The sequence below is a fragment of the Myxine glutinosa genome, chromosome 2, assembly GCF_964187855.1.
Source record: "Myxine glutinosa chromosome 2, kmMyxGlut1.1, whole genome shotgun sequence".
In the NCBI taxonomy this organism is placed as follows: domain Eukaryota; kingdom Metazoa; phylum Chordata; class Myxini; order Myxiniformes; family Myxinidae; genus Myxine; species Myxine glutinosa.
The window spans coordinates 238,368,569-238,393,098 of NC_136262.1; the positions used below are offsets into that span (position 1 = coordinate 238,368,569).

Here is a 24,530-nt window from a genome sequence, read left to right on the forward strand (position 1 = left end):
ACCAACTAATGCGAGCAGACGGGTGCCCCCCATCCCCTGTAACGTTCACCTGAGGGACAGCACGCACGAGGGTGCAACCCCCTGCCCACGAAGAACCAGTCCGTCCGTTTATAGGTCGGGAATCGAATCCAGACCAGACTGCTCAAAGCTAAGTGCACTATACCTCTGCATCAATCTGTCAGGAACACTTATTCGGTGACCTGTTGTAACACGAATATGTTTGAAGAGCTGCAGATTTACAAGGGACATTGGAAACCAAAGAGGCAAATGTCAACAGCCGTGCACATTTGCAGTTAATTTAACATTTCGTTTTGCATGCTCAAAGGACTTGGCGACGTGGTCAAATATGGTGGTTCAAGTTGGGTTTTAGGAGATGTTGAATGAGAGTAAACTGTACAAAATATTAAACTGGCAATGTATACAACATCCCACCATAGTATTCAACTTCCCCCCCCCCCCCCCCCGCCCCCTCCTTCCCATGCCTCCTCCCTCCAAGCCCTCTCCCTCCCACAGATCTCCCGATGTCCCTGTTCTCTGCTGTCGTACTTGTGTGCTTCCATCTCTCTCCCCATCTTGTCTCCCGCTCCCTTTATTATATGTTTTGTGTGTCGGTTTTTTTTTTTTTTTGTGATTGATGTTAGCTCTTACATGAGCCTCGATCTTGTATACAAAAAAAAAAATTGGGGGGCTGTGCACTGGTTGGTTTGTCGGCCTTGTCATGTAATTACCCCACGCACGCAAAGTGAAAGCGGGGTTAGCAAATAGGTTCATGTCTGTCCGTCCATCCACAAACGTCGGTTCATGAACGAGGAACAACTTGTTTAAATTGATTGTTATATATTTGAACGTGAATCAGAAAACAAACCTGCTGTTTAACAGTACTTTGGCTCTCAATTTGTCCCGACCACGCACGCACGGAGAAGAGTGTGCAAATTCCAGCATTAATGGTTTAATGCAACTTTTACAATCTTTATTTTATTACCCGCGCCAGGGGAGAGGCTATTGCATTTGGGTCCGTCTGTCTGTCTGTTTGTCCGCACAGAATAAATATGATTTTCTCTTCAACCGTTGGTCCGATTGACAGAAAATTTTCACCATAGGTGCAACTCAACTTGTATACTTTTTTAATGATAATTATGACGTCATAGGCCACGTGGTTCGGCCGCCATCTTGGAAAAATCGAAAAACTTTGCACCTCTATATCTCCGAAAGCGCTGAATAGAAAAAATTGCGAAATGGCTCATTGTAAAGAACTCTCCATGGGAAATGAAATATGTTAATGATGATGTCATAGGTGCCTCCATTATGACGTCATAATTCAACAAGTACAAAACTTCATCCGATCAAGATGAAATTTCTTGAGCGTCCTGTAGGCATAAATTGGTGTAGAAAAAAAAATAATGATGACATCATCGGTCACGTGGTTCGGCCGCCATATTTGTTTTAACACAAAAGCCTTAAAAGCCACTGAAAATACATCCTGGCGAGGGTTTGCAATCTCTGATTGCTCTTTTTCTTGTTCCAATTGTTATTCTTTTCATTCCTACTGCAAGAATCACAACTCATGACATATTTTGTAATAAATGAACAAATTAAAAATTGTTGCTGCACCCTAGACCCCTGAATTTATTTTTGTCTGTAGTTATCGTCATTGTATTTCATTCCAGAGAATTTAAACCAAAGCTGCACAAGGTTGACTGATAAAATGGCCGACTGGAATTGTCCGGCATGCAAGACCCCAGCAAAGTGCTGGCTGGTTTCATGCATAATGCGTGTGTGAACGCCGAGTCGGGAACAGCCCAGGCCCGACGAAGCACGACAGATGTTATTCGAAACCTAAGGGACATTGTAGCTACTCAATTCGACTCCCTTCTTTGTTGCTCCTTCTTCTCTACCCAGGAAGCCTTTACCCTTTGACCCCACTAAGATCAATCTTGTGTTTGCAATGCCAGGTCAGGTTTGCAATGTTGCTTCGGGTCAGTGTGCATTCTAAGTTGCCTTTTATTCCGCAGCCTGTTGTTCACAATTATCTTTTTATTCCTTTTTGCCAAAAAGGCACGGTTTATCACCCAGCCTGATTAACATCAAAACGAAGAGGCCGTTTCTCACTGCCGACTGGCGAGCCTGCATTCTATTATTGCTGATTCTTTTTATTATTATTCCATACGACAATGGAGCAGGAGCACAGATGAAAAAAGGAAAAGAAAATCTACTTTGACCCTCATTCTCCCGTTAGGCCCATGGTGTCCGCGCCCTCGAGAACTAAGCTCAATGAACCTTCCCTCGAAAATGCTTTGGTTTCGCGAAGTAAAAGACCAGCTTTGACATGTTTACACTTCACTGCAGCAGAAAAAACACCGCTGAGACGAAAGATATTCGACTGAACATGGCATTTATTATTGGTGCCTGTCCCCTATCTTCTGTTCCCAGGTTAGCATAGCCGCCTGTGGGATTACTGAATGGTACGGAATCGGGCCGGGGGTCGTAGGTTACCGTTCTCCAGGGTGCTCCGCCAGCCTTTTCCCACGGGTCTGTGTGGCTCCGAGCAGGCGGCACATGTTCTCGGGGGGTAGGGGGGACTGGGCTGTGCAACTCTGCATAATTACCAAACTATAAGACAGGCAGGGCCTTGATTGGGGTGCTTTGGAGCATTCAGTACATTCTGGACCTCTGATGGGGGGAGGGAGATGATGGATGGTGGTGAGCAAGGGAGTTCTTGAGACAAAAGGTCACCGGGAGTCCTCTGCAGCCAACTGCCAAACCTTTTCACCGCATCCCCCTCTCAACCATCCTCCATCCCAGCCTTGAGCAGGTCATGTTTGACAAAAGTTAATCGAGCAAAACGGTTTTGTTGTATTTCATCTGTGCAGGTATAACCTGACTTCCTGCAATTTCGTTTCCACCTTTTGAAAGCTCTGTATGAATCACTCAGTCACCAAAACCACCTTCCAGATTATTTAAAAAAAAAATTTAATCTGTACTATTTAATCTGATGCTAATCTGCAATATTTTGGGGCTAAATATAGCAGATTAACTTTGGTAAAGTATCAAAAGTGGAGTAAAAAATCGAAAACTGAAAACCTTCCTCCATCAGTACATGTTCTCGTCGATTCATAATAACGAGTATGTATCAAGTATAAACGCCGAAGTCAAATTCCAATCAGCACTTTTAAGGATGACATACTGATGGGGGCTCCAAGATGAGTAGCCTCTGGCAAAATGAAACAGCGTGGGTAAGGGAAATTGGCAAACTCGATCCGCAGCCTCGGGAAAAGATTGGTTCCGACGGCTGATGGCAGCAACATTCGATACGAAGTGATTGGATACAATGGTCGTCACGTGTGTCAATTTATGACTGTTTTCCAAGCACGTGCGCCATGTACATGTATGTTAGCGTTTGTGACTGCCATGGCATCGTCAATAGGATTGAGGACGAATGCTAACGATTGGCTATTTGCTCTTCGGCGTCATCCTCACAATACATGATGGAGCCATAGTGAGAGGATCCATTTTGAATGGTGAGCTTCACTATGCTCAAGGTACAGAATTTACAAAAATTTACATTCCTTGTTACACATTTACATTTACAAAACATTTGCAAAATGTTACACATTTACAAAAATGTTGTCTTCACATTTACAAAAAAAAATTATACTTCCTGTAATTCCTTGTTATTTATCCAAGATATTAATTTGCATGCTTCATAAGATGCGTTCTATCAACCGCAATATCAATCCCACATATTTGAAAACGTATCCACCCCCATCAACACCTGGCAATACTAGCAGCTCAACAGGTGGGTACTGTTTTTGTGGACATCAACAGTCAATGTGGAATATTGGACCTTCAGCCACATTTTTAGGTTTGGAATATTATCAATCGTTTACCAAATTTACAAATCAATTGCTGCAATGTGATTTGAAGGGAGCTTCAGCCACAGTGGCTCACCCATGCTACACGGAGAGCAATTCAAAGCGATGGTTGAAACCGATGGGAATCGCATCCCAATTGCCCCACCAGACTCCGAAGCAGACTCCGATTATATTTTAACTCTTATCTTATTCCAAGGATTTCTTGACAAGCAGCACTCCATCATATTGCAAGGACTTCTTAGTCAGGTTCACTATGTTTTTTCGTTCAAATTTTTTGGAGATTAGCAAAACTATACATTTTTGGAATCATCAGAGCATGGAGAATCCGAAAATCAATGTTTGCATTTGCATAGACACCTGCATGGCCGCCATTTTGGATTTCCAAAATGGCCGCCATAAAATACATAATTTGCGCTATCTCGGCTTCGAGTCAACCTAGAAACTTATTTAAATATGCTAATCCTATGTTTTCTGGGTCAAGAAAACCATTGGTGGGATCATTAGACTTCTAATCCTAACACATGCTTCACTTTTAGGACTTTCCAGATGACACTCAGGACAGTGATGAAGATCTGTAAAAGCATATTCCTGAACGGTATAGACCTCGTAGATCCTGTGTATAGGACTTATAGTTCAATCTGATACTAACAAGGCTGCTTTCTTGCTTTATAAACCCATACCTACAACTTCAAAGGACTTGCAATATCATGTATTATGTAATACAGTTACATCACAAATATAAAGACAATGGTTTTCAATTACCTTTGTTTGTTGCTTTTCTATAATCCTGAGCACTATTTTGAGGCCTTTATTGGATTCCTTGACCCAGAAAACATAGGATTAGCATATTTAATTAAGTTTTTAGGTTGACTAGAAGTCGAGATAGCGTAAAATATGTATTTTATGGCGGCCAATTTGAAAATCCAAAATGGCGGCCATGCAGGTGTCTGTGCAAATGCCAACATTGATTTTCGGATTCTCCATGCTGTGAAGATTCCAAAAATGTACAGGTTTGCTAATCCCAAAATGTTGAACGAAATTATATTTGTTAACATAGTGAACCTGACTATCTCCGCAGCTATTACAAGTTTTAGACATGAATATATGATGGCCGGGATCTTTGCGCAATGTGCAGGTTATTATACGAACCTGAAACTTTTTGATAAATGTCAAGCAGGACCGACCATTCGTGCCTGGAACCATAAGAGGACAATTGTGGAAGAAACGAGGTCATTCATTGTCGGAAAGGCTTTTATCATAGCTTCAGGAAACCATACCATAAATCGGTGACAATGCCTGACGTTCAGAGAAACTTTTAACCACAAAATTAGCCATGCATGGAAAACGCATTTGTGGAGTTGCACAGGATGAATCCATATATGGGATTGTCAAAAATATTTGTTGTGTTCTTGAAGATGCTAAACTGTTTGTAGGTGCCTGTCGTATCCCTTCTGGGACTTGTGAAGTATGAGGAACTTTTTCAGAACGATTGCTTGCAAAGACCGGAAACAAGAGATTGGCGATGGCAGTCATCCCATAGACACTGTGCCTCGGGTAGATTCAAGAAATTAGATCTACTTAAGACCAATATTTTTGCAACACATTCAATTTTCAAAACTATATTTATTTATTTTATTTATTCTACCTCCTCTTCTCTATATGTATTTTTAGTCTGAAAGGAGTTAAAGTGTTTTCTTAGCTGTATTATTCCTAACTATCCAATGACTTTCCTTTGGAGGTTAAAAAGTGTTTATGATTACATATGACAAGATGAGGCCTTTGTGTCTGCAGCAAGGCTAGATTATAAACTCCCTCTCTGGGTAAATCTGGGTTGACCATGTTACCTCGGGATATGATCTTTCTCAAGCTGTATGCAATGTGGTGGTTCCTTGAGGCTTCTCTCAAGTAGGATAATGAATCAGATCAGATCGAGCAATGTATCAGTTTGCCTTCTTATGTAAGGATGGATAACAAACAAAACTTCTTTCTGCAAATTTAGCCATTTCTCTCTGTATATCAGGAATTTCACAAACATCTCCATTACCCGACAATGTATTTTTATCATATATTGTGGCTGAAAATGCACTAAATGTGCTTTGTCCTCCTTCTTGGTTGCACCTTGCAGTACACTGGCGATCCACCAAGTACATGTGGATGATGAGGGGCTGTACCAATGCCGTGCCGAGAACATCGCTGGTTCTGTGCAGGCAAGTGCTCGACTGGCTGTGCTTGGTGCAGAACGCCTGCCAGGGCCTCCATTGGCACTTGAAGCTCGCACCGTGTCACCCACCAGCGTGCTTCTTGCATGGCATGAACCTCAGCACAATGCAAACGAGCTCATTGGCTACGTAGTGCACATCCGGCGAGCACAGGGTAGGTAGCAAGCACACAATAACTCGGGGCATGTAACCATTTTTTTCTTATTTTTTACACGACATTTATGATGTAGTCAAATGCTGACCTAAACTATCAACTTAAACAATCAAGTAATGTTTTTTCCTAAAGCTCGTCATCCATTTTCTTTTAATTGTCAGTCGGTCACCAACTTCTGACAGTATGTACCAGATATAGAATGGAAACTAACATCAGTGAGCAAGCTTTGATCTTTATTCTGCATCATGTAACCTGTTAGAATGAATTTCGGACCTATATCTTTCAATAAACTCAGAGCAATGGAGGTATGAGGTTATTGAGATTCGCATGAATCTTGAGATTTATCTTGAGAAGAGAAGCAACTGATGGATTTGTGATCTGTGCCACAGATCCTGAGGAGCAAGAATACCAAGAAGCTGTTAGTAAAAGCACAGTGGAACATTTGGTTACTGAATTAGACCCATCGACGATGTACATCTTTTTTGTGAAGGCCTATTCTTCTCGTGGAGCAAGCCAGCCATCCATCACCATCACCGCAGAGACCCTGGGTGAAGGTAGGATCAATTGGCTTTCCTCATCTACCAAGAATGGGTAACAAGTTTAACTCATTAATGGTAATTGTCTCCAAAGTTTGGAGTGGATTTAGCCAATTTATTCTCCAAGAGGACACAAATAAATGAATGGATGAAGGCATTAATTTTAATTTTATTGTATAATGCCGTTTTACCGATAGCTTGTTTAGGTTTTGGCGCCACAATGAGGTTGCTAACATGGACCTGCCACGCTGGGTTCGGGAGTTGAGACTTCGAGCAGAAAACTCAAAGCAGCTTCGAGCAGAAAATGCAATCTGAATCACACCGTTCTCTTAAACGAGATTATTTTTTATATAATTGTTTCCCTCAGGGATTTCCACACAGACTGACACATTTTGTCTGCGTGAGACGCAGGGGTCAGATGACACATATTCTTAAGAAACAACAGCTTTATTAAAATACACAAGACAACACAAACGGAGACTCCCAGAAAAAGGTGGACTAGACGGATGAAGAAATAAACAAGAAGACGTAATGCGGAGCACGATACTTGCAAAATTCACCCCCCCCCCCCCCACCCCAAAGAAAAAAAATTCCAATGATACAGCAAATTGTCCATTTCATCAAGATTAAAATTGACAACTTGATCAAAGCTCAGGTCAACAGGAAGAAAAGTGACGATTTTTCAGATGAAAAATGATGATTTTGGAAGGTTGACCTTGAGTTGACCTTTGACCTCAAAAATAGTTAGTTTCCCTATTTAGTTACTCAATGTGCAAATGCTGTTCAATTTTCAAGTCAATCGGATGGAAATTGAGGATTTTAGAAATTTGGCCTATGTTGACCTTTTGGCCTATGTTGACCTCAAATATACTTGGTGGTTGAATTCAGTGACCAGATATGCAAGTCCTCTTCAAATTTCAAGTCAATCGGATGAAAATTAAAGATTTTAGAAATATGGCCGATGTTGACCTTTTGGCCTACGTTGACCTCAAATATACTTGGTGTTGAATTGAGTGACCAGATGTGCAAGTCCTCTTCAAATTTCAAGTCAATCGGATGAAAATTGAGGATTTTAGAAATTTTGCCTCTGTTGACCTTTTGGCCTATGTTGACCTCAAATATACTTGGTGTTGAATTGAGTGACCAGATGTGCAAGTCCTCTTCTGATTTCCAGTCAATCGGATGAAAATTGAGGATTTTAGAAATTTGGCCTCTGTTGACCTTTTGGCCTATGTTGACCTCAAATATACTTGGTGTTGAATTGAGTGACCAGATATGCAAGTCCTCTTCAAATTTCAAGTCAATCGGATGAAAATTGAGGATTTTAGAAATTTGGCAAAGTTTGGCCTATGTTGACCTTTTGACCCCAAAAAGCAATAGGCTTCTCAATTGGGACGACCTATACAGCTTGGTGAAGTTTCGTGATGATCGGTTTAGAATTGTGACTTGTAGGCCGGTGACAAACAAACAGACAGACAGATAGACAGAACCACAAACGCAACCGACCAATATACTTGAAAATTCTTCGATTTTGCAAGTAATAAATACACAAACTAGAACGGGCACTCGGTAGAGCGCATACCTTCGCCGCAGCTACTGTTCTGTACTTGGCATGGGAGTGTAGGGAACAGAACAGTGAACAGTTTGGATTTTGACCTTTTCGTGACCTTGACCTTGACCTTTGACCCGATTGCTCCCAAAATCTAATCAAATGTGTCCCGTATAATAACCAATCATCCCACCAAATTTCATGCAATTCGGTTGAATACTTTTTGAGTTATGCGAATAACATACACACACACACACAGACATACAAATAAATACACAGCGATCAAAACATAACCTTCCGCTTTTGCGAAGGTAATCAGTTATGAACTAAAGGTGCCACAGGCACACCATCGCATTCACTCACAACAGGGAGAAACCTCAACAAGGAGAAAGTCTTAAGGATTTGGTGTGAGGAGCATGGGGTAAATACAGGGATGGATGGGAAAATTCAAACTCGAAGTCTCAACTCCACTGACTAGTCTGAGTCATTGTACTCGACGTCCTAACTGACTGCTAGCATCCATGAGTGGCCTTTTTATCCCTCCCCTCACCTGTAACCATACCCTTGCCATATGAGTGTCCATCGCTCATTGCTCAGCACCATCCAATGAGGTGTCATGTCACCACTGCCGTGGTGGTGTCACGTGTATGGGGTGTTGTTGCTGTCGCCATCTGAACCAATGACACTCCACTGTTTAGGGCGCTAATGCCATTGAGCCCTCCAGGTGCTTGTGAGGGCCAATGCCTTGCCAGTCTCCTTGCACTTAGAGCACAGACAGCACTGGGTGATTATTAGTCGGCACACAAACTGCCGACATCCAAAGCAGCCCCTCTCCTTACCTTGCCTGGTGCCTTGCCTGGTTTTACAGAGGGGACACATACAAATTACACTTTCCTATGTAAATAATCTAATTGTTAACTACAACGCCCCTCACAGCAGACATAAAAAGAGGACAACTTCACACAAACGGGTCCCTGATTACAGAAAATGTTCAAACCTACACGGACACATGGACCATGCTAACTTAATATCTTAGCTAATTCGTGCACCCTCCAACATAACAATATTATCATCAGTGAGTTTTCATTCTCAGCTGCAATTAAGACTGTGTTCATTAAACCAAATCATCTCTCAAATCCAATGTCTAGAACACCTTTTATTTCTGTACATGGGCAAATCACGACATAGGCCCGGTTGCATAAAACTCCCTTAAAGGAAAGATTTCCCTAAATCTTTGTCCTCCGTTCATGTAATTGAACGTTCATGTTCATGAACATTCATGTCCTCCGTTCATGTTCATGTAACAAATATCGTTCATGTAATTCCTTAGCTAAGGATTTCCTTAAGTGCTGTTGCATAAACAACCCTTATGGATAAGGATGCCCTTAAGGTTAAGGAAATCGTTAGGAGCTGTTGCTATGCCAATCAACCAATCAGATTAGAGATAAAAAGAGACGTTCGAAAGCAAGAACATGTAATGAACGCATAATTTTAAATGATGCTTGTTATATGTTGCATGGGGAACATGTGCTTCCGGATGAAGGAGGAATAAAATTATTCTTGTGTAAAATTTATTTGATTCTCATTCATCATTTTATTACTTCCATCGCCGAAGGTAGGTGGAGGTTATGGCCCGGTTGCATAAAGCATCTTTAAGGAAACATTTGAGGATTTCCTTCACTTTTCCCTTAAGGACACCCTTAAGTTGAGGATGGTTGCATATACAAATAATCCTTAAGTTTTTCCTTATATCCTTCATTAAAGTTAAGGGAGCATCCTCCCTGTCCTTAACCACGAACATTTGAGTTTCCAAAAGGCACTCTTCATGGAAATTGGTCATAAAGAGGACAATTATTGCAGCATGATGCCAGAGATTGATATAACAATACTTCCGCAATTTTCACTCTTTCATGACATCCAGAATATTTTGCTTGTAGTTTTTTGAACTCGTATTTCACTTTAATATTTTCGCACTTCCACCATTCTCAGAAGGTTTCCACACATTTACTGCACACACTAACACACACACACACACACACACACACAAACACACACACACACACGTATATATTGGGTCCGTTTTATATGTATACACATATAAAACAAGGATGGATGTCCGTTCGCCCATTTCCTGTTACGCTGATTGGCTGTGTGAGGCTAGGTGCACTGTGATTGGCTCCTGGAAAGATTATCGTATTGACTTATTAAATAATACGATCCGTAAACGTGAGGTAAAACTGCTCCAAACAGAAGTGTTATATTCACAATCGCCATGAGATCCCTATAATTTTTCTCATCAGCGTGAAAAAGACCAACAGTGACTATTGAAAGCATCATCAAATATCGAAAGGTTGCAGCCCATTGGCGTCACACGCATTCACTTCTGAGGCATACCGTTTGAGTAGGCCCCAGGCTTCAAGCCTTCTGGTCTATAGGATAATTCCTTTATGGCCCAGTGGAATTGGAATCAATCCAAGCCATATAAACACGATGTATTAAATATTCACATCAGCAATATAAAGTTTTGGCTTCATTGCATAACCTGAGTTCTTATTTTGCCTATGCACCGCCCGCATTAATCTTCATCCTGATGAAGCAGCACTTACACGGAAGGAAGGAAGGCAGAAATCCCGCCTGACGTTTTGTTTGACCCGTTCATGTTTAGAATCCCATTTCGACCCATTCCCATTTGACATTCCCTTATTGCAAATAATTCATCAGACATAATCCATAACTTTGTGTATAATCCTCTGTGTTGTGTTGCATTTTGTGCAATTAAATCCTCAAATCTGCCTTAACCAGGCACAGCAGGGTGGATGCCTTCTTAAACCATCCAAAATTCCATCTGCATTTTGATCCCAATAGATAGTAATGATTAAGAAATGGTCCATTTCTCATTTATACAACATTGCTGCCAGTGTTATAGGGTATTAGAAATAGAAAGCATAATCTAACAGCTATTACAGCTATTTTGCATATCGAATCTCCGTGGATTGGAGGAGATGTGGGTAAGAATATATTATGCGGGAACAGCTATTGCAAAATGTTCCGATTCGTTGCCAAATGCTGCCCTCCCATTCTTGCCCTGGCAGTGCCAGCTGTGCCGGCACTGCATGCGCGGGTACTCAACAGCAGTGCGGTGCAACTCAGCTGGGAACCTTCCAGCAAGCTGGGTAGAGTGCAAGGTTTCAAACTGTACTACCGCAAGATCTATGCTCCACATCTCACGGGTCCTGTGTCTCTGCCTGCCAATGTCACGGCACATACCCTGGCTCACCTTGGTAAATTGCTGCACTAAAATGACTCGTATATGTACAAACAACATTATCACCATAAACTACACATTATTTATCGTCCACATCACTTTTATAATCAATTGATGTAATCATGGAATTTAATTTAACTAGGGCATGCCCGTACTATATCTATATCTAAAATTATATCCCCCCCCCTCTATTTACATGAAATGGTTTGGTCCAAAGCGAACGGCTTGCGAGTACGGTGACAATCCCCCCCCCCCCCCCCCCTCTATTTACATGAAATGGTTTGGTCCATTCGCAAAGCCAAAGCGAACGGCAGTTACGAATCGCAGTTACGATGAATCGCAAAGTAGTTTTAATTAGTTTTAAAACATAGTTTAACGCCAACATAGTTTGCCAACGTGAAATAAATGAATACGCTCTCAAATGTGCCGTCCGAGGCAGAGTCTGTTCGGCACGTTCGGCACACGTGATAGCTCGCTGCTCTCTGATTGGTTGAATCGTTTTTTGGACATAGCTCGGTAACTACTTGTCCGATTAATATGAAACCTTGAAAAGGCACATCCTCGGGTCCCCAGCAATATACCTGGCAAGTTTCAAGTATATCGGACCGGTAGTTGTCGAGAAACAGCGGTCGCATACACACAAACACACAGACAGAGATTAGTGGAATTATAGATAGATATCTAATCATGGAATTTAGCCAGGGTATTAGTTCATTGAGCCAGGATTTTCAGCCAGCCAGGAATTTAGCCAGGTTTACTCTTTTCGAGAGATACCGTAGAATCTTCAACGTCCACAACCTAAATGCAAATGAGACGGCTGGCTTTATGTCCCCTTCCGGATGGCATGTGTTGAGATGCAGAGCCTCCTGCAGACATGGCCAGACTTGTGCAGTGACGCCACACGCCAGACTGCATGGCGGAAATAAAATGCAAACTGCAACATAGACTAGACGGATTTATGGAAAAAGGCCATGTATAAGCTTCTAGGTGCATTTTTGGGTAAAACTTGGGAACCTCACTTTTTAACATAATTAGGGTATGCTGAATTCGATTAACCCGGTTCCCAAGCCGAATTTCGAGTTTTAAATTTTGAGTTTTGAATAAACTGCTGAAGAACTTGGGCATTGGTGAACTCACGGAGACAATCAAATCTGCAGAAGCGTTCGTCTGCAGAATAAATAATGTGCACAGAACAACCTCTGTTGATTCAGCACAGCATATGTTGTTCTCCAAGACTGGTAAACCAGAAGCAATGTCACCGACAAGTGATGCACTTCATTTCCATTCGATGCGAGTACACTATCAATCCATGGTATGGAGAAATGCTCATTGTGCCATACCTGACCTTCCTGCACCTGTGGAAATGGGATGGAAACGTGGTGATTCAGGACTAGAGCCTATTCTGATGTCACCGAGTCCAATCCCTCGAGATGATTTGTTGTGCATGCCAGAAGCAATGCAAGACTCGACGCTGCAAATGTCTTATTCAGAGTTGAGGTGCACATCAATGTGTGCCTGTCAGAAACAGTGATGATCAGACCCCTTGTATGAATTTGATGTAGTTTGGCAAAACAACATGTGTGACATTCCTGAATGTTTGTGCTTCATGCCCATGTATACTTAATTTTAGAATAAATGGTTGTATGAGACATTGTCTTATTAAAACCATTTCCCATTTTATAGTGTCCAATTTCAATATCAGTTTGAATGTCTCTTTCAATATGTCACCAACCATAATATAGACTAGACGGATTTATGAAAAAAAAGGCCATGTATAAGCTTCTTGGTGCATTTTGGGGTAAAAGTTGTAAAGTTAAAGTAAAAGAGCTGCATGTATATACATGATATATAAATGCTTGTTCAAATAAATTGTCCAAAAATGGCAATTTTGCGGCCATTTTGTTTATGCTAATGAGAAGGTCAAAGACTCAAACTTCGGCTTGGGAACCGGATTAGTCGAATTCAACATACCCTAATTATGTTAAAAAGTGAGGTTCCCAACTTTTACCCAAAAATGCACCTAACATTCACATTTCTCAGGAATCCGTCTCGTCGAACATGACAAAATCATTATGTGGCACTTCAAATATTTTCACCATTCAAATAAAAAAAAATTTAAGTAGAATTAAGTTATGTATATATATATATATATATATATATATATATATATATATATATATATATATATATATATATATATATATATATATATATATATACTTTATCGAAATGTATTGCGATGTGTACACTGAAAAAACTATTTTGGTCGTTACAAGCCCCTTATGCGTGTGGGCCCGGCACTACCTATTGTAAGACCCAGCCATGCCTGCAGATGGCAGTTTTCATCAGATTTGAGTATTTGACCGCACGTGAGAACAAATGTATGACCAGAGAGATCAGAGGCTAGCACACGACTTCCATGGAGGTCTCATATCTAAGTACGAACTGTGCTTGACTCAGTTTCACTGATCTAATAAGATCAGGTGCATCATGAGACCAACACAAAATGGCTGTCCGCTATTTTTTTTTTTTTTTTTTGTATACTGAATCGAGGCTCGTGAAAGAGCTAAAGTATTGCAATCTTCAGTATTGCAATTTTCCTTTGTATTAGTGATTCAATTTGTGGGTGTGTGCTCTTGTCGAGTGCGGGAAGCATCAGTGACAGCAGAGTGGGTGTAATATGACTTTATTGTAAGATGCTCATGTAGATGTGTTTGGAGAGAGCCACAGAGGTCCTGAGGAATGAGATATTCTGGCTTCAATGCAGGTGACATTAGAATCTCTTCTGCTTTAAATTCAAGAGTTGATGCCAGCCTCAGACATTTTTTAGTGGCAATGGTTCAAGATGCTTATGAGCATCCTCCATTTCCAGCTTTTCTTGGAAGCGCGGCGTGACCTTTGCGTATCAATAGGGGATCAACGAGCCGTTAAATTACTGTTACTCCTTCAATTACTTGGCTTTTATTGTTTACTAAGACCCCTATATATTTGCCAGAAATTATATGAGGATTGAGGTAAAAGTAAAGGCAGAATCTATGCGATCATGCCAGTACCCAGAGGCCTACTCCAAACCATACAGTGCATTCAGAAAGTATTCAGACCCCTTCACTTTTTTCACATTTTGTTATGTTGCAGCCTTCTGCTGAAATCGTTTAAATTCATTTTTTCCCTCATCAATCTACACTCAATACCCCATAATGACAAAGAGAAAACAGGATTTTAGAAAGTTTTGCAAATTTATTAAAAAGAAAAAACTGAAATATCACATTGACATAAGTATTCAGACCCTTTGCTATGACACTTGAAATTTAGCTCAGGTGCCTCCCATTTCTCTTGATCATATTTGAGATGTTTCTACACCTTGATTGGAGTCCACCTGTGGTAAATTCAATTGATTGGACATGATTTGGAAAAGCACACACCTGTATATGAGGTCTCACAGCTGACAATGCATATCAGAGCAAAATCCAAGCCATGAGGTCAAAGTAACTGACTGCAGAGCTCAGAGACAGGATTGTGTCGAGGCACAGATCTGGGGAAGCCTACAAAAAAAATCTCTGCTGCATTGAAGGTTCCCAAGAGCACAGTGGCCTCCATAATTCTTAAATGGAAGAAGTGTGGAACAACCAGGACTCTTCCTAGAGCTGGCCGCCCGGCCAAACTGAGCAATCGGGGGAGAAGGGCCTTGGTAAGAGAGGTGACCAAGAACCCGATGGTCACTCTGGCTGAGCTCCAGAGATCCTGTGTGGAGATGGGAGAAACTTCCAGAAGGACAACCATCACTGCAACCAACACTCCACCGATCTGGGATTTATGGCGGAGTGGCCAGACGGAAGCCAAACAGTTCTATCTTGGTTTCATCAGACCACAGAATCTTGTTTCTCACAGTCTGAGAGTCCTTTAGGTGTTTTTTTGCAAACTCCAAAATGTGAAGGGGGTCTGAATACTTTCTGAATGCACTGTATATTAAGGTAGTTAATGTCCACATTTATAGATGTAGCAGCATAATTTCATACGTTCTCATCTGAAGGACACCAGAAGGAAGACCTTCTTTAAGTGGTCTATTTTCCAACTACCTTTCTGGAAGTATTTTCTGATTTATGGATTTTCCCTGTAATTGTCAAAATCAACGCTCCTGGTGAAACTTTCTCTCAATACCTGCTCTCCCATAAACCCCGTGCCCCCCTTCAGCTGTCCAATCATCATACGAGATCCGCCTGCTCGCTTTCAATGAGTTTGGAAACGGAAACTTCTCCGCTCGTCTCATCTCCCTGAAGGAAAACCCCAAGGCTTCACGTAAGTCAAAGGACCTAGCGCAGCCACACGGTGGCAAAAGCTCAATCACACATTTATCCACCTTTATCACCTTTATCACCAACATTGTTGCTATTGTGCCATAAACTTGTGTTATTTACAACTTTTTGTTGGAGAGGAAGGATTGATTTATATTACTTTCTTATAGGGAGTCGGGTTAACCCCTCCACTGTTGTATCACATTTATGGTCGGCTCCGCGAATCTGCACATTAAACGTACTTTATGATTTGATTAGTTTGCTTAGTTTGGAATGTGTACACAAATATCATTGGTTCTGATAGCGCTGGGTCATGGAGTCGTAGAGTGTTAAAGGGGTGAAGGTACAAGGATCACCACTGAAAATATCCATTCATATCCGAGACTGGTTGTTTGGGTTTTTCAGGATCCATGGCTCGTAGTGGAGCTGACACACACACACACACTGACATACAGAGGAACACACAAGACACGAGACAAACACCGCCACCGAGCCGACCCTTCCCAGGACACTCTCGGTCCCGGTGATGCCACAATAACAGCTCCACATTTCTCACCACTCAACGGGCATTTCCTATTTTTCGGCCTTCCCATCGATGCCAACCTGTGGGGATTGTATATTGTATGAGTGCTCATATCCTTTTAAATGCTGAGTGTTAAGCAAGGAAGCAGCACATGCCATTTTAACGTCTTAGGTATGACTCAGCCAGGGTTTGAACCACCAACCTCCCAGACTCGGAGCGGACATTGTAACCATTACACCACCAAGTCCGGCTAACAATGGCTTTACGGCTTTTTAAAACTTGAAGGATTTTTAAAAATGTTTTTAAGGCTTCATTGTAACAGCCATTTATGTTCAGACATTTTCATTTAAAGAGGCCATTTTTTAAACACTGAACTTTGACCCTGACCATTGCCGTCTTAGTACTCGAACCTTCCACCTCCGACTGCAAGACTGAGACTTGGCACGATGGGCACTCCACGACAGGCATCATCATTGGCATACACATTGGTCTGGCCTGCATTGTTGTCTGTGCCCTCTTCCTGCTGCTTGGATACCGCCGAAGGTTTGTTCATTCTGTCCTGATCAAACATCTCCAGGAAACTCCTCCGTATCACCCGCCCCCTCCTGCTCATTTACTTACTTGCTCTTCCTGGAGAATCTCAATGATGCTGTCCTCAAAAAATGTGGACAAATATATACCGGTAGTTGTCTTCACAAAACCGTATTAGCTGCCCTACCCCATTCCTTAGTGTGTGTAAGGAAGTGTTTAGGTACACCACAAAAAAAAAATTTGATTTCTTTAAAATGCCAACAAGATGAGAATATAACCGGGCAACACTGAGTATCCCTGCTTATAGTAAATAAACAAGATGCGAATTATTTTGTTGTTCACAGCAGCATTTCTTTATAATTTGATGATGAACAATGATCATGTCGCTCGTAAATGCTCCCGAGTAAAACCCACCCTGACTTTCAGGTAACATTTCCTCCACAAAACTTTAATCCTATATGGGATGATGTGAGCTAAGCCTTTATGTTTATGGTATTGAATATGAATCCACATGTAGTTTGATCCTATACTTTTTCTCCATACAGCATAATAACAGAAGTGTTTTATTCTCTCTTCTGTGTCTTTCCTGAAAGCAGCCAGGGCTTCTGATGGCTGTTTGATAGTGTGTGTGTGTGTGTGTGTGTGTGTGTGTTGTGTGTGTGTGTGTGTGTGTGTGTGTGTGTGTCTGTGTGTGTGTGTGTGTGTCTGTGTGTATGTGTCTGTCTGTCTCTGTGTGTGTGTGTGTGTGTGTGTGTCTGTGTGTGTGTGTCTGTGTGTGTGTGTGTGTGTCTGTGTGTGTGTGTGTGTGTGTTGTGTGTGTGTGTGTGTGTGTGTGTGTGTGTGTGTGTGTGTTGTGTATTGTGTGTGTCTGTGTGTGTGTGTGTCTGTGTGTGTCTGTGTGTGTGTGTGTGTGTGTGTGTGTGTGTGTGTTGTGTGTTGTGTATTGTGTGTGTCTGTGTGTGTGTGTCTGTGTGTGTCTGTGTGTGTCTGTGTGTGTGTGTTGTGTATTGTGTGTGTCTGTGTGTGTGTGTCTGTGTGTGTCTGTGTGTGTGTGTCTGTGTGTGTGTGTGTGTGTGTACTTGTGTGTGTGTGTGTGTGTGTGTGTTGTGTGTGTGTGTGTCTGTGTGTGTGTGTTGTGTATTGTGTGTGTCTGTGTGTGTGTGTGTGTGTGTGTGTCTGTGTGTGTGTGTCTGTGTGTGTCTGTGTGTGTGTGTGTGTGTGTGTGTGTGTGTGTGTGTGTTGTGTGTGTGTGTGTGTGTGTGTGTGTGTGTGTGTTGTGTATTGTGTGTGTCTGTGTGTGTGTGTCTCTGTGTGTGTGTGTGTGTGTGTGTGTGTGTGTGTGTGTGTGTGTGTGTGTGTGTGTGTGTGTGTGTGTCGTTTGTTGTTATCTCCATATGCGGGTTTCAGAAGGTGGAATGGAGTCCTCCCAGGTGTCGAAGTATTCACCTCTGTTTCAGTTAGGGACGATCATGATTGATGGACCAGTTTGTGAAGTTTTCTTATTCTCAAAGTTTTGTTCCAAGGGCTCTCATGAGGATCGTCACTGAGCCTCAGCCAGCTTCCAACTGCAGTTCGTTTGTTGTAATATTCGCAGGGATGGTTTTTTTTAGATCTCTGTAAGGTTCTTTTTATCATCCCGTTGCTCCAATTAATCACTGGTACAATTTTGCCACTCTTCAGCTTCGAGGATCTTTGTACTTCATTTTTGAGGACTTCTTGGTATTTGGTCATTTTCTTAATTTCTGCAGTTTTAGACCAAAATCTCTGTGGACACCTCAATTTGCAATGCCTTCATTTCTTTTTTGTACCTCAGTACTATATCTGGTCGCAATGCTTTGTTTTCTTTGCTCACACTTGATGGGATCATTAGGTCATACGTGAGCATTACTTCCTTGTTTTCAGTGATTGCTTTTGGTTCATGTTTCCATGGGTTTTCTGGAGCTGGGATATTGAGACTTTTGCAGATGTGTCAGTGGATTACTCGACATACTTTGTTTTGCCTTTGGATGTACAGGTGCTCTGACATTATTTATTTTTACATCCTGATTGGAGGTGGATTGTACTTTCTGTTTCTACCTTGCAGAACCTACACTTATCTGATTGACTCAGTCTTAAAGACTCTTGTCTTAAACCCATTTGTGCAGGTGCAGTGTCTTTGGTCTTAGGCATTTATGATTAATTCTCCATCCAAGTTTAGCTGACCTCTTCTTAGCCATTCCAAAGAGCCTTATTTGTTTGACTACTCCCAATCTGTCCAACTCTTTTTTTTATACCTTCCTGCTCTTTTATCGTTATCCCGGATGTCAGTGTATATAGAGCGTTCAGAAAGTATTCACGCACCTTGACTTTTTGCTGCTGCTACCATTTTGTTGTGTTATAGCCTGAATTTAAAATGGGTTTCCATTGAGTTTTTTTTGTCACTGATCTACACAAAATACCCCATAATGTCAAAGTGGAATATTTTTTTTAGAAATCTGTACAAAATAATTAAAAATGAATATATATAAATATCTAATTTACATAAGTATTCAACCCCATGAATCACTACTTCGTATAAGTACCTTTGGCAGCAGTTACCGCTTTGAGTCCTCCTGTGTATGTCTGTATCAGCTTTGCACATCTGGATTTGAGGAGTTTCTCCCATTCTTCCTTGCAGATTTACTCAAGGTCCGTCAAGTTGGATGGGGAGTGTCGGTGAACAGCATTGTTCAAGTCTTTCCAAAGATGCTCAATGGAATTCAAGTCTGGACTTTGGCTGGGTTACTCAAGGACTTTCACATTCTTGTTCTGAAGCCATTCCATTGTTGCTTTGGCTGTATGCTTGAGATCACTGTCCTGTTGGAACGTAAATCTTTGCCGCAGTCCAAGGTCTTTTGCACTCTGAAGCAGGTTCTTCTCAAGGATTTGCCTGTATTTGGCTCCATTCAATGTTCCTTCTATCCTTACAAGTCTCCCAGTCCCTGCTGCTGAAGAGCATCCCCACAGCATGATGCTGCCACCACCATGCTTCATGGTAGGGATGGTGTTAGATGGGTGGTGAGCCGTGCTCGGTTTCCGCCAGACATAGCACTTTGCATTCAGGCCAAAGAGTTCAATTTTCATCTCATCAGACCACAGAGTCTTTTGCCTCATGCTCTGAGTCTTTGACCTGCCATTTTGCAAACTCCAGGTGTGCTGTCATCTGCCTTTATCTCAGGAATGGCTTCTGTCTGGCCACTCTTCCACAAAGCCTAGATTTGTGAAGTGCTGCAGAGACTGTCGTTCTTCCGGCAGGTTCTCCCATCTCAGCCAAGGTACTCTGTTGTTCTGTGTCAGAGTGGTCATTGCGTTATTGGTCATCTCCCTGACCAAGGTACTTCTTGCCCGGTTGCTCAGTTTGGTCAGACAGCTCAGTTTGGTAGGAAGAGTTTGGTTAGTTTCATATTCTTTCCATTTGCTGATGATGGAGCTCACTGTGCTCTTGGGAGCTTTCAACACTCTAGAAATTGTTATTTATCCTTGTGTGTGACATCCTCCATTCACACCTGTCTTTGGAAAAAATTTGCTCGGTGGGTTAGGGATACCTCTCTGGTTTGTTCTCTTCATGTTTGCTTACAAATTAGATTCAGTAGTCTGTTGCACTTTTTACATATTCGGCCATTCCTACAGTTGTCATTCTGTGCACTTGGTTGAGCTCCATCAGGCCGCTACCTCCTTCTCTCGGCAGGTACACTCTCGGGATGCATTGATTTTTGTAAAACATTTTGTGGGTGGAGAGGAGTTTCCTTGTTTTGATATCTCGTTTATTGATTTCCGATTGTGGTCAATTTGTTATTCCGCAACTGTACTGGAATACTGGTATTGCGATTTAGTTTATGGCTTTGATTTTGTTTCTTGGAGATAGGTATGTTTTCAGGATCAGCCTTGTTCTACGCAGGTATTCTTTGGTAATTGTTTTGCACATTTTGTGTGTGTGTGTGTGTGTGTGTGTGTGTGTGTGTGTGTGTGTGTGTGTGTGTGTGTGTGTGTTTATGCATGCATATGCATATATGTATGCATGATTGCAAATTTATTTTCACTTTTTCTAAAATATATCTGATTAAAATGACTTTTTCCAACCGATGGTGTATGCAGACTGTTCTGGTGGCTTGGGATGAATATAGCTCGAACACGCCAACAAAGCCGCAATGGAAATGGTCCCCACATGGGCGCTGACCACACAAATGGCATCGTGGGAGATAGAGGGAGATCAACGCACCCATCCATCATATCAACAGATGGAAAATGCACATCACGTGAGCTGCTGGCAGAGCCCCAGGAGTTAGAGAGCTTGGTACAAACCCCTGAGCCGGTACCACTTCTTCAACTGGTCAGTGGTTTGTTTGGATAATAAACAATTGTCCTCGTGAGTTTTGCTATAAATATATTTTTGCAGGCACTCAGGCCTCTTGATTAAGTTATTAATGACATTACCAGTGATGTTCAGCAAAAGGATAATGACCTTTACCTTATTAATTTATTTATTTATTATTCACACCACAGAAGATGGGTCGAGCCCAAAAACTAAAAGTGGCTCCTTGGGTGGAAGTAAAGACAGAAGATGGGATAGTGTCATCTGGATTGAGGGCCACAGATGATTGGCCCACAGTAACTAAAGAGGGAGTGAGGGACTTGCACTCTGTTTGAAATTTGAAGACAAACAAGAAGCATTCCAGATGGCACAAAGAGTACAAACTAGTGGCTTCGGAAGGGCCTCCTGAAATCCCATGTTCCAGTCATAAACTGGCAGAGAAGGGGACCCAAGATTATTACCCTGCGCTCGCGAAGCGAAAAGTGAGGTGAAGCATTCAGTTACGTACAGTACGTACGTGTGCTGTGTCTGCATTTTAAAAGTTCATTTTCTCGGCAATCGTTGGTCCGATTGACATGAAATTTTCACCATAATAGGGCCTCCTCCTGGAGAATATTTTAATGAATATTATGACGTCATAGGTCACTTGGCAAGGCGCCACCTTGGAAAAACGTTTCACCTCTATCTCTCAAACCACTCAATGGAAAAAATGGAAACATGGCTCATTGTCAAGTACTCACCATGGGGAATAAAATATGTTAATGATGATGTCATAGGTGCCTTCGTTATGACGTCATAATTCGACAAATACAACACCTATCCATCCGATCATTATTTTAAAAAATTCAGCAACTGTTGGTCTGATGGACACTACATTTTCACCACAGGTGCGCCTCGCCTCCTCATTTAGAAAATTTTAATGACAATAATGACGTCATAGGCCATGTGTTACAGGTGCCATCTTGGAAAAACCGAAAAACGTTGCACCTCTGTATCTCCAAAACCGCTCTATGGAAAAAATGTAAACGTGGCTCATTGTAAATAACTCCATATGGGGAATAGGTGTTGTTAACGATGACGTCATTGGTGCCATAATTATGACGTCATAATTCGACAGGGACAAAGCTTAGTCTGATCAGTTTGAAATTTATTGAGCATGATCTATGCAACAATTATTTAGAGAATGTAAATTTATGATGTCATCGCTGACGTGTTCTGGCAGCCATATTGGATCAAAAAAAAGAAACGTTCACAAACAGAAGAGTTGGCTCACACCAAGTTGACTGCACAGGGTAAGTATTCTATGAATACCATGTAGTTCACCAAGTGATGAGGCAGACTCCCAGGATGCTACACCCAGGTTTGGGCCTCTAGTTACCCTGCGCTCGTGAAGCGAAAAGCGAGGTTAAGCATTCGGTTATGTACGTGCGCTGTATGTGTGCCGTACTTGTGCCGTGTCTGCATTTTAAAAATTCATTTTCTCGGCAACCGTTGGTCCGGTTGACACAAAATTTTACCATAGGAGCGCCTGCGCCTGTAGAACATTTTCATTCATAACTATGACGTTGTAGGGCACGTGGTATGGACGCCATCTTGGAAAAACGTTACACCTCTATATCTCCCAAACCGCTCAATGGAAAAAATGGAAACATTGCTCATTTTCAAGTACTCCCCATGGGGAATAAGATATGTTGATGATGATGTCATCGGTGCTTTCATTATGACGTCGCAATTCGACAAGTACAACGCTTGATCTGATCAGTATGAAAAAAAAAATGCCTCTGCAACTGTTAGTGTGATTGGCACGAAATTTTCAGAATATGAGCGGCTCCTCCTGTGGAATTTTTAAATGATAATTATGATGTCATAGGTCACGTGGTCCAGGCGCCATCTTGGAAAAATCGGAAAAAGGTTGCACCTCTATATCTCCGAAACCGCTCCATGGAAAAAACTGAAACATGGCTCATTGTCAAGTACTCTGCTTGGGGAGTAAGTTTTGTTAATGATGATGTCATCGGTGCCTTCATTATGACGTCATAATTCGACAAATACAACACTTAACCATGCGATCATAATTTTTAAAATTTCAGCAACTGTTGGTCTGATGGACATGAAATATTCACCATAGGAGCGCCTCCTCCTTTAGAGTATTTTAATGATAAAGGCATCACTTCAACACCCTGTTCCTGGAGGGAGTTGGTGGTCAGGCGAGCAGCATGGGGTCGAGCCTTGTCCTGCTGGAAAACTGTGATGTCAGGATGAGCCTGGAGAAATGGCAGCAGATGAGGTCTTAAAACTTAATTGACATAATGCTGACAAGTGAGATTGCCTTCGATGACTACCAGAGGTGTCCTGAAATTGGTGGAAATGCCGGCCCATACCATCACACTGGGTCCTCCCTAACGATTGATCTGGCGAATACAGCATGATGCATACCTTTTCCCACATCTGCGCCATGCCCGTTGACGCCCATCATCAGCATGGAGGCAAAATCTGGACTCAACACTGAACAAGACTGCCCTCCACTGTTGCTGTATCCAGCGGCAATGCTGCAGACACCATCTTAGTCTGTTCCACCAATGCACTGCGTTCAACACTGGACCTCTGCAAGGATGTCTTGCCACCAGGCCCCGACTTCTCAAGCGCATCCGCACAGTAGAGACACTGATGCGGTTGATGTGGCGACCTTTTGTCACTGCAGCTGTTTGCGTCGCAGGGCGGAAACGATCACGAAGATGCTGCAGCACAATCCAGCAGTCTTGGTTTGGGGTGGTTACCCGTGGTCTTCCTCTTCGTGGACCATCATTCACAGTTCCAGGTTCACTGTAACGCCTGGCCAGGTTGGAAATTGCAGGCTGTGAGCAACCAAGACGTTGGGCAATTGTTCACTTGCTTACACCAGCCTCAATCATCCCAATTGCCCTTAAACGTTCTTCAGATGTTAGGCGTGGCATCTGAATTTTCTTGTTGTTTTCCCTGTCAGAAGCCTCTGGAGTGACTAGAGACAGCAGTAAATGAATGTCTAACCATGAGAACTGAAGGATTTCATTATGAGGGTCATTATTTAAAGGGAAAGATCCCTATACAGAACCACTCAATCATGCCATTGTTGATCAACCAGGTGATTGAAGTGAAGTTCTCGTTACATAATCAGCCATTACAATTGAAGAAACGTGTTTGTAAAGCTGCACATTTCAAAAAATGAATGTGATAAGTTTATTTTGATGTTCAGTATATATATATATATATATGTGTGTGT

The 24,530-nt window shown here is 42.0% G+C and overlaps 1 protein-coding gene across 1 annotated transcript in view; it reads left to right on the forward strand.

The window, feature by feature from the left end:
* IGDCC3 (immunoglobulin superfamily DCC subclass member 3) overlaps positions 1-24,530 on the forward strand; it is a 137,440-nt gene that overhangs the window by 111,124 nt on the left and 1,786 nt on the right. The window contains exons 8-13 of the mRNA XM_078772378.1: positions 5,998-6,245; positions 6,635-6,799; positions 11,423-11,611; positions 15,787-15,891; positions 16,812-16,953; positions 21,055-21,289. Coding sequence (XP_078628504.1) covers positions 5,998-6,245; positions 6,635-6,799; positions 11,423-11,611; positions 15,787-15,891; positions 16,812-16,953; positions 21,055-21,289 — 1,084 coding nt within the window. The remainder of the gene's footprint in view (positions 1-5,997; positions 6,246-6,634; positions 6,800-11,422; positions 11,612-15,786; positions 15,892-16,811; positions 16,954-21,054; positions 21,290-24,530) is intronic.